Genomic DNA, 10,792 nt, shown 5'->3' on the forward strand with positions numbered 1-10,792 from the left:
CGAACATCGTTAAATCGTCTTAGAATTTTACGACGATCCGAAATATACATACTTTGTAGGGTCGGAAATTCATATTTCGATATGTTGCAAACAGAATGACTAAATGAGTATACCCCCTATCCTAAGGTGGTAGGTATAACAAGAAAACATTTCGCATTCATTGATTATTTAGAATTGTATTTGGTAGAAAACAAAATTGTAAAATGCGTAATAAGATTTCAGTTTAAGACAAAACGAATTTCCGGATTTGTTGATTTACACATAATCCACCCCAATCCAATCCTGTATGGTATTCTTTTGCTTTTCTATTTGATCCCCCATTTCCTGGGTCATGCGAAATTGTATCAAAATTAGGATATAATTGAAAATTTCCAAATAGACCTGAAAAATTTTGAAAAAAATATACATTCACCAGCTGGTACAACTCACTTTTGCAGACTTACTTACCCCTACAATAGTTTCCATATTAAGTTTCATGCTGCCACAGGTGAATTGAATGTGATTGTCCCAACGCCAGGTGAGACTGGTGGCGACCATCTGCCTTATGACTTTATTGCCAGGATAATGAAAATCCAGATCCTGAATAATTTTGAAGCATTTATCGCCCTAAAGGGAAAACAAGAAATTTGAGCTCTTTCAATAATCCACAAATCCTCTAACCTCCGCTATGGCATTTTCCGAATACACCGGTCCCACAGTCATCTTATAGATGGGCAACACCAGACCCAACAAAACAAAATAAATCAAAGCACTGCTTCCTGCCCCAGTGAGACCTCCAAAAATCAAATACAGCTCACTGGTGGTCAATGTGAAATCATGCAGCATTATAATCACCAAACTTACAGAGAAGACGCGATTCGTCAATGCAATGCAATCGTGATACTTTTGCACCAAATCCACCAACAACTGCAGTCGTTGCACAATCTTTCGCTCATCTATGCCTGCTTCGGGTTTAAGCTTTACCTGCAATAGTTTTTGCAGCAAACGAAAACGAATGGCCAAAATTTCGGCAAAATTCATTTGTATGTAAAAATTCAAATGGGGACCTCCGGTAACGCAGCCATAAGCCAAACCTGCCATTGTATTTATGCCCAAATCCCTGAGATTTGTGGCTCGAGTAGCTCCCAGTACCGTGATGGTGTTATAAATGACATTGGTGAATATCAACAAGAACCGCTGCTTCTTCATCAGCACCTTATAGTTCATGTTGGCCCTAAAGTCCCTTATCAATATACGATCCAGCTCATGGACACTTTGATATAATCGCAGATGAGTGGAGGACTGCAACATCATGCTAACACCTGTCACCACATACATGAACAGCGACATTCCCAACTCCAAATAGATGATGGACTTAATCAAACTGTCCATTTTCACAAAATATGGATCCTTGAACTTCACATAGGCTGTGACCAGCAGAATACCCACAATGGCGATAATGGCCAGCAGGGTGTAGCCTAGCGAAATCCAGTCACAGATGTATTTCTCACGGCTTTTACTCCTAATGCCACTGCAGCCGATTATAAATTGCAAGTGACACAATAGACGGCAGCAATCGTAGATTGAGTTTGGATTTCTCCCCGACCGCCTGAGTAATGACATGGCGTTGTTTCTGGCCTTCGTGTGTAGCCTGCGGTCACTTCAATTCGAATGCGCTTATTGTCGCATGAAGGCCGCAAAGTCTTCTTTGTATGCTTCAATTTGATAATTGTCATTTATTGTAGCCTGTGGCAGAGATTACATGGATATTAGCTGATATCACTTAATTTGATGGAGTGTCATTAATGCGACAAAACCAGCTTTGGTCTTCATAATCCATGGCATGAGGGAAATAGGAAGGGAGAGGAGGGAGGCGTGGAATGCCTGGAGGTGAGAGTTGGAGAAAAAGCTGAATAGGATAATAAATTGCCTCATTTACTATTTTGCTTCTCATTCCTGCTTTATTATAGCAGCACATTAAGGGGATGGCGTTTGGCGAGTAAAGGCAGCATATCTTAAGGCTGTTTATAAGGCTGTAATAGGGAAAACTAGAACAAGTAAAAAGGCGACCGGGCCGTACTTTGCATACCCACCACCTTTAGTCAAAATCCGGTGAAAAATGCATACCTTATGTCCCATAGCAGCTACAGCTAAATATTTTCCGATTTGGACCAAATACTTATAGGTACAAGTCATTGTTCAATTGTGTCATTGTTCAAATGTTGGTCTTTTTAGTAGCTATATCTAAAAATCGAAATGTCGAAGAGCCTAACACAACTCACTGTTCCAAATTTCAACGACATCGGACAATAAATGCGCCTTTTATGGGCCCAAAACCTTAAATCGAGAGATCGGTCTATATGGCAGCTATATCCAAATCTGAACCGATCGAGCCAAATTGAAGAAGGATGTCGAAGGGCCTAACACAACTCACTGTCCCAAATTTCGTCAAAATCGGATGATAAATGTGGCTTTTATGGGCCCTAAATCGGCGGATCGGTCTATATGGGGGCCATATGAAGCTATAGTCCGATATAGCCCATCTTCGAACTTAACCTGCTTATGGATTAAAAAAGACTCTGTTCAAAAATTCGGCTCAATATTTCTATTTTTAAAGACTGTAGCGAGATTTCAACTGACAGACGCATAGGCGGGCAGACGTCCTAGATTTTTACGCTGATCAAGAATATATATGGAAATGGATACTTCGATGTGTTGCAAACGGAATGACAAAATGAATATACCCCCATCCTTGGGTGGTGGGTATAAAAATATTAAAAGTTATGCTGTAACTATAACTATAACTATGGGTGCTGGGGTTCAGCTCACCGGGACCAAGGTTCATCACAGAAATTTGTTTGATCTGGCACTAAGAGAGTGCAAAGCTTTTGAATTTGGTTTTTTTGATGGATGTAGTCTAATACACGTCGGGTAAAACGGCATTTCCGGTACGAAGATGCGAATGGTCACACCATTGCTACGCGGGATATTCGGGCAGGGTAAACGAACGAAGTCACACCCTAATATGCTATATGATACGGGGTTTGGTATCAGGGGGCACTCCCTAATACACGGCACTTTTCGGTTCCACAGGGGAACGGCACAGCCAGACGAAAGAGGACACTCCTTTGATATAAGTGGTGTTTTGGGGTGCGGTGGCAAGGAGGCACACCATATTACACGACCCTATACGCGGGATCGTGGCTAGGAGACACACCCTACTATACGACACTATACGCCGGTTGTGGGCTAGGAGGCACACCCTAGTACATGGCACTGTTTCGAATAATTAGCTGAAGGCACGAGGAGGCAAGAGAGGGCCCTCCGTTGATCAATGGCGGGTTTCGGGCGAGGTGGCAAGGAAACACACCCTAGTACTCGGCACTGTTCGGGTTCATTATCTGACGGCACAAGGAGGCGAGAGAGGGCATTCCGTTGATCAAAGTGGGGTTTCGGTTGCGATGGCAAGAGAGTTGCAAGAAGGGAAAAGTAAGGTTAATTTGTGATCACTTCCAAAAATCAAAAAATTGTATGGAAATCGGTCACAAAATTAACTTTTTCCTACGAAAACTTAAAATGGCCATATCTCCTTAACTAAGCCTCGTAGAGGAAAACTAAGGTTAATTCGTGATCACTTCCAAAAATTCAAAAATTTTATGGAAATCGGTCAAAAAATTAATTTTTTCCAACGAAACCTTGAAATGGCCATATCTCCTTAACTAAGCCTCGTAGGGGAAAAGTAAGGTTAATTCGTGATCACTTCCAAAAATTCGAAAAATTTATGGAAATCGGTCATAACAATAATTTTTTCCTACGAAAACTTAAAATGGTCATATCTCCTTAACTTAGCCTCGTAGAGGAAAAGTAAGGTTAATTCGTGATCACTTCCAAAAATTCAAAAATTTTATGGAAATCGGTCAAAAAATTAATTTTTTCCAACGAAACCTTGAAATGGCCATATCTCCTTAACTAAGCCTCGTAGGGGAAAAGTAAGGTTAATTCGTGATCACTTCCAAAAATTCGAAAAATTTATGGAAATCGGTCATAACAATAATTTTTTCCTACGAAAACTTAAAATGGCCATATCTCCTTAACTAAGCCTCGTAGAGGAAAATTAAGGTTAATTCGTAATCACTTCCAAAAATTCAAAAAATTTATGTAAATCGGTCAAAAAATTAATTTTTTCCTACGAAAACTTAAAATCGCCATATCTCCTTAAAGTAAGGTTAATTCGTGATCACTTCATAAAAATTCAAAAAATTAATGGAAATCTGTCAAAAAATTATTTTTTTCCTACAAAAACTTAAAATGGCCATATCTCCTTAACTAAGCCTCGTAGAGGAAAAGTAAGATTAATTCGTAATCAATTCCAAAAATTCAAAAAAAAATTATGGAAATCGGTCAGAAAATTAATTTTTTCCTACGAAAACTTAAAATGGCCATATCTCCTTAACTAAGCCTCGTAGAGGAAAATTAAGGTTAATTCGTAATCACTTCCAAAAATTCAAAAAAAAATTATGGAAATCGGTCAGAAAATTAATTTTTTCCTACAAAAACTTAAAATGGCCATATCTCCTTAACTAAGCCTCGTAGAGGAAAAGTAAGGTTAATTCGTGATCACTTCCAAAAATTCAAAAAAAAATTATGGAAATCGGTCAGTAAATTAATTTTTTCCTACGAAAACTTAAAATGGCCATATCTCCTTAACTAAGCCCCGCAGAGGAAAAGTAAGGTTAAATCGTGATCACTTCCAAAAATTCAAAAAAAATTATGGAAATCGGTCAAAAAATTAATTTTTTCCTACGAAAACTTAAAATGGCCATATCTCCTTAACTAGGCCTCGTAGAGAAAAAGTAAGGTGATCACTTCCAAAAATTCAAAAAATTTATGGAAATCGGTCAAAAAATTAATTTTGTTCCTACAAAAACTTAAAATGGCCATATCTCCTTAACTAAGCCCCGCAGAGGAAAAGTAAGGTTAAATCGTGATCACTTCCAAAAATTCAAAATAAATTAAAGAAATCGGTCAAAAATTAATTTTTTCCTACGAAAACTTAAAATGGCCATATCTCCTTAACTAAGCCTCGTAGAGGAAAAGTAAGGTTAATTGGTGATCACTTCCAAAAATTCAAAAAATTAATGGAAATCGGTCAAAAAATTAATTTTTTCCTACGAAAACTTAAAATGGCCATATCTCCTTAACTAAGCCCCGCAGAGGAAAAGTAAGGTTAAATCGTGATCACTTCCAAAAATTCAAAAAAAATTATGGAAATCGGTCAAAAAATTAATTTTTTCCTACGAAAACTTAAAATGGCCATATCTCCTTAACTAAGCCTCGTAGAAGAAAAGTAAGGTTAATTCGTGATCGCTTCCAAAAATTCAAAAAATTATGTAAATCGGTCAAAAAATTAATTTTTTCCTACGAAAACTTAAAATGGTCATATCTCCTTAACTGAGCCTCGTAGAGGAAAAGTAAGGTTAATTCGTGATCACTTCCAAAAATTCAAAAAATTATGAAAATCGGTCAAAGCATTAATTTTTTCCTACGAAAACTTAAAATGGCCATATCTCCTTAACTGAGCCTCGTAGGGGAAAAGTACTTTCAAAAATTCAAAAAATTAATGGAAATCGGTCAAAAAATTAATTTTTTCCTACGAAAACTTAAAATGGCCATATCTCCTTAACTAAGCCTCGTAGAGGAAAACTAAGGTTAATTCGTGATCACTTCCAAAAATTCAAAAATTTTATGGAAATCGGTCAAAACATTATTTTTTTCCTACGAAAACTTAAAATGGCCATATCTCCTTAACTAAGCCTCGTAGAGAAATATTAAGGTTAATTCGTTATCACTTCCAAAAATTGAAAAAATTTATGGAAATCGGTCAAAACATTATTTTTTTCCTACGAAAACTTAAAATGGCCATATCTCCTTAACTAAGCCTCGTAGAGGAAAAGTAAGGTTAATTCGTAATCACTTTCAAAAATTCAAAAAATTAATGGAAATCGGTCAAAAAATTAATTTTTTCCTACGAAAACTTAAAATGGCCATATCTCCTTAACTAAGCCTCGTAGAGGAAAATTAAGGTTAATTCGTAATCACTTCCAAAAATTCAAAAAATTATGAAAATCGGTCAAAGCATTAATTTTTTCCTACGAAAACTTAAAATGGCCATATCTCCTTAACTGAGCCTCGTAGGGGAAAAGTACTTTCAAAAATTCAAAAAATTAATGGAAATCGGTCAAAAAATTATTTTTTTCCTACGAAAACTTAAAATGGCCATATCTCCTTAACTAAGCCTCGTAGAGGAAAAGTAAGGTTAATTCGTAATCACTTCCAAAAATTCAAAAAATTTACGGAAATCGGTCAAAACATTATTTTTTTCCTACGAAAACTTAAAATGGCCATATCTCCTTAACTAAGCCTCGTAGAGGAAAAGTAAGGTTAATTGGTGATCACTTCCAAAAATTCAAAAAATTAATGGAAATCGGTCAAAAAATTAATTTTTTCCTACGAAAACTTAAAATGGCCATATCTCCTTAACTAAGCCTCGTTGAGGAAAAGTAAGGTTAAGTCGTGATCACGTCCAAAAATTCAAAAAATTTATTGAAATCGGTCAAAAAATTATTTTTACCTACGAAAACTTAAAATGGCCATATCTCCTTAACTAAGCCCCGTAGAGGAAAAGTAAGGTTTATTCGTAATCACTTCCAAAAATTCAAAAAATTTATGGAAATCGGTCAAAAAATTAATTTTTTCCTACGAAAACTTAAAATGGCCATATCTCCTTAACTAAGCCTCGTAGAGGAAATGTAAGGTTAATTCATGATCACTTCCAAAAATTCAAAAAAATTAGTGGAAATCGGTCAAAAAATTATTTTTTTCCTACGAAAACTTAAAATGGCCATATCTCCTTAACTAAGCCCCGAAGAGGAAAAGTAAGGTTAGTTCGTGATCAATTCCAAAAATTCAAAAAATTTATTGAAATCGGTCAAAAAGTTAATTTTTGCCTACGAAAACTTAAAATGCCCATATCTCCTTAACTAAGCCTCGTAGAGGAAATGTAAGGTTAGTTCGTGATCACTTCCAAAAATTCAAAAAATTTATGGAAATCGGTCAAAAAATTAATTTTTGCCTACGAAAATTTAAAATGGCCATATCTTCTTAACTAAGCCTCGTAGAGGAAAAGTAAGGTTAATTTTTAACTACGAAAACTTAAAATGGCCATATCTCCTTAACTAAGCCCCGCAGAGGAAAAGTAAGGTTAAATCGTGATCACTTCCAAAAATTCAAAAAAAATTATGGAAATCGGTCAAAAAATTAATTTTTTCCTACGAAAACTTAAAATGGCCATATCTCCTTAACTAGGCCTCGTAGAGAAAAAGTAAGGTGATCACTTCCAAAAATTCAAAAAATTTATGGAAATCGGTCAAAAAATTAATTTTGTTCCTACAAAAACTTAAAATGGCCATATCTCCTTAACTAAGCCCCGCAGAGGAAAAGTAAGGTTAAATCGTGATCACTTCCAAAAATTCAAAATAAATTAAAGAAATCGGTCAAAAATTAATTTTTTCCTACGAAAACTTAAAATGGCCATATCTCCTTAACTAAGCCTCGTAGAGGAAAAGTAAGGTTAATTGGTGATCACTTCCAAAAATTCAAAAAATTAATGGAAATCGGTCAAAAAATTAATTTTTTCCTACGAAAACTTAAAATGGCCATATCTCCTTAACTAAGCCCCGCAGAGGAAAAGTAAGGTTAAATCGTGATCACTTCCAAAAATTCAAAAAAAATTATGGAAATCGGTCAAAAAATTAATTTTTTCCTACGAAAACTTAAAATGGCCATATCTCCTTAACTAAGCCTCGTAGAAGAAAAGTAAGGTTAATTCGTGATCACTTCCAAAAATTCAAAAAATTATGTAAATCGGTCAAAAAATTAATTTTTTCCTACGAAAACTTAAAATGGTCATATCTCCTTAACTGAGCCTCGTAGAGGAAAAGTAAGGTTAATTCGTGATCACTTCCAAAAATTCAAAAAATTATGAAAATCGGTCAAAGCATTAATTTTTTCCTACGAAAACTTAAAATGGCCATATCTCCTTAACTGAGCCTCGTAGGGGAAAAGTACTTTCAAAAATTCAAAAAATTAATGGAAATCGGTCAAAAAATTAATTTTTTCCTACGAAAACTTAAAATGGCCATATCTCCTTAACTAAGCCTCGTAGAGGAAAACTAAGGTTAATTCGTGATCACTTCCAAAAATTCAAAAATTTTATGGAAATCGGTCAAAACATTATTTTTTTCCTACGAAAACTTAAAATGGCCATATCTCCTTAACTAAGCCTCGTAGAGAAATATTAAGGTTAATTCGTTATCACTTCCAAAAATTGAAAAAATTTATGGAAATCGGTCAAAACATTATTTTTTTCCTACGAAAACTTAAAATGGCCATATCTCCTTAACTAAGCCTCGTAGAGGAAAAGTAAGGTTAATTCGTAATCACTTCCAAAAATTCAAAAAATTTACGGAAATCGGTCAAAACATTATTTTTTTCCTACGAAAACTTAAAATGGCCATATCTCCTTAACTAAGCCTCGTAGAGGAAAAGTAAGGTGATCACTTCCAAAAATTCAAAAAATTAATGGAAATCGGTCAAAAAATTATTTTTTTCCTACAAAAACTTAAAATGGCCATATCTCCTTAACTAAGCCTCGTAAGGGAAAAGTAAGGTTAATTCGTAATCACTTCCAAAAATTCAAAAAATTAATGGAAATCGGTCAAAACATAATTTTTTTCCTACGAAAACTTAAAATGGCCATATCTCCTTAACTAAGCCTCGTAGAGGAAAACTAAGGTTAATTCGTAATCACTTCCAAAAATTCAGAAAATTTATGGAAATCGGTCAAAAAATTAATTTTTTCCTACAAAAACTTAAAATGGCCATATCTCCTTAACTAAGCCTCGTAGAGGAAAAGTAAGGTTAATTCGTAATCACTTCCAAAAATTCAAAAAATTTACGGAAATCGGTCAAAACATTATTTTTTTTCCTACGAAAACTTAAAATGGCCATATCTCCTTAAATAAGCCTCGTAGAGGAAAATTAAGGTTAATTCGTAATCACTTCCAAAAATTCAAAAAATTTATGGAAATCGGTCAAAACATTATTTTTTTCCTACGAAAACTTAAAATGGCCATATCTCCTTACTAAGCCTCGTAGAGGAAAAGTAAGGTTAATTCGTAATCACTTCCAAAAATTCAAAAAATTAGTGGAAATCGGTCAAAACATTATTTTTTTCCTACGAAAACTTAAAATGGCCATATCTCCTTAACTAAGCCTCGTAGAGGAAAAGTAAGGTTAATTGGTGATCACTTCCAAAAATTCAAAAAATTAATGGAAATCGGTCAAAAAATTAATTTTTTCCTACGAAAACTTAAAATGGCCATATCTCCTTAACTAAGCCTCGGTTGAGGAAAAGTAAGGTTAAGTCGTGATCACGTCCCAAAATTCAAAAAATTTATTGAAATCGGTCAAAAAATTATTTTTTACCTACGAAAACTTAAAATGGCCATATCTCCTTAAACTAAGCCCCGTAGAGGAAAAGTAAGGTTTATTCGTAATCACTTCCAAAAATTCAAAAAATTTATGGAAATCGGTCAAAAAATTAATTTTTTCCTACGAAAACTTAAAATGGCCATATCTCCTTAACTAAGCCTCGTAGAGGAAATGTAAGGTTAATTCATGATCACTTCCAAAAATTTCAAAAAAATTAGTGGAAATCGGTCAAAAAATTATTTTTTTCCTACGAAAACTTAAAATGGCCATATCTCCTTAACTAAGCCCCGAAGAGGAAAAGTAAGGTTAGTTCGTGATCAATTCCAAAAATTCAAAAAATTTATTGAAATCGGTCAAAAAGTTAATTTTTGCCTACGAAAACCTTAAAATGCCCATATCTCCTTAACTAAGCCTCGTAGAGGAAATGTAAGGTTAGTTCGTGATCACTTCCAAAAATTCAAAAAATTTATGGAAATCGGTCAAAAAAATTAATTTTTGCCTACGAAAATTTAAAATGGCCATATCTTCTTAACTAAGCCTCGTAGAGGAAAAGTAAGGTTAATTTTTAACTACGAAAACTTAAAATGGCCATATCTCCTTAACTAAGCCTCGTAGAGGAAAAGTAAGGATAATTCGTGATCACTTCCGAAAATTCAAAAAAATTATGGAAATCGGTCAAAAAATTAATTTTTGCCTACGAAAACTTAAAATGGCCATATCTTCTTAACTAAGCCTCGTAGAGGAAAAGTAAGGTTAATTCGTGATCACTTCCAAAAATTCAAAATGTTAATGGAATCGGTAAAAAAATTATATTTTTTCAACGAAAACTTAAAATGGCCATATCTCCTTAACTAAGCCCCGTAGAGGAAAAGTAAGGTTAATTCGTGATAACTTCCAAAAATTCAAAAAATTAATGGAAATCGGTCAAAAAATTATTTTTTTCCTACGAAAACTTAAAATGGCCATATCTCCTTAACTAAGCCTCGTAGAGGAAAAGTAAGGTTTATTCGTAATCACTTCCAAAAATTCAAAAAATTAATGGAATTCGGTCAAAACATTATTTTTTTCCTACGAAAACTTAAAATGGGCCATATCTCCTTAACTAAGCCTCGTAGAGAAAAATTAAGGTTAATTCGTAATCACTTCCAAAAATTCAAAAAATTTATGGAAATCGGTCAAAACATTATTTTTTTCCTACGAAAACTTAAAATGGCCATATCTCCTTAACTAAGCCCCGCGGAGGAAAAGTAAGGTTTATTCG

At 34.4% G+C, this 10,792-nt stretch overlaps 1 protein-coding gene across 1 annotated transcript; it reads right to left on the reverse strand.

The window, feature by feature from the left end:
• Positions 1-255: 255 nt before the first annotated feature.
• On the reverse strand, positions 256-1,602 carry LOC106090763 (putative gustatory receptor 57a). Its single transcript, XM_059369978.1, has 3 exons — positions 661-1,602; positions 448-606; positions 256-378 (listed from the first exon to the last, which is right to left on the reverse strand). The coding sequence occupies exons 1-3, from the start codon at positions 1,600-1,602 to the stop codon at positions 256-258; spliced, it is 1,224 nt and encodes a 407-aa protein (XP_059225961.1).
• Between the last annotated feature and the right edge of the window lie 9,190 nt (positions 1,603-10,792).

Source organism: Stomoxys calcitrans, chromosome 5 (genome assembly GCF_963082655.1).
Source record: "Stomoxys calcitrans chromosome 5, idStoCalc2.1, whole genome shotgun sequence".
Taxonomy (NCBI): domain Eukaryota; kingdom Metazoa; phylum Arthropoda; class Insecta; order Diptera; family Muscidae; genus Stomoxys; species Stomoxys calcitrans.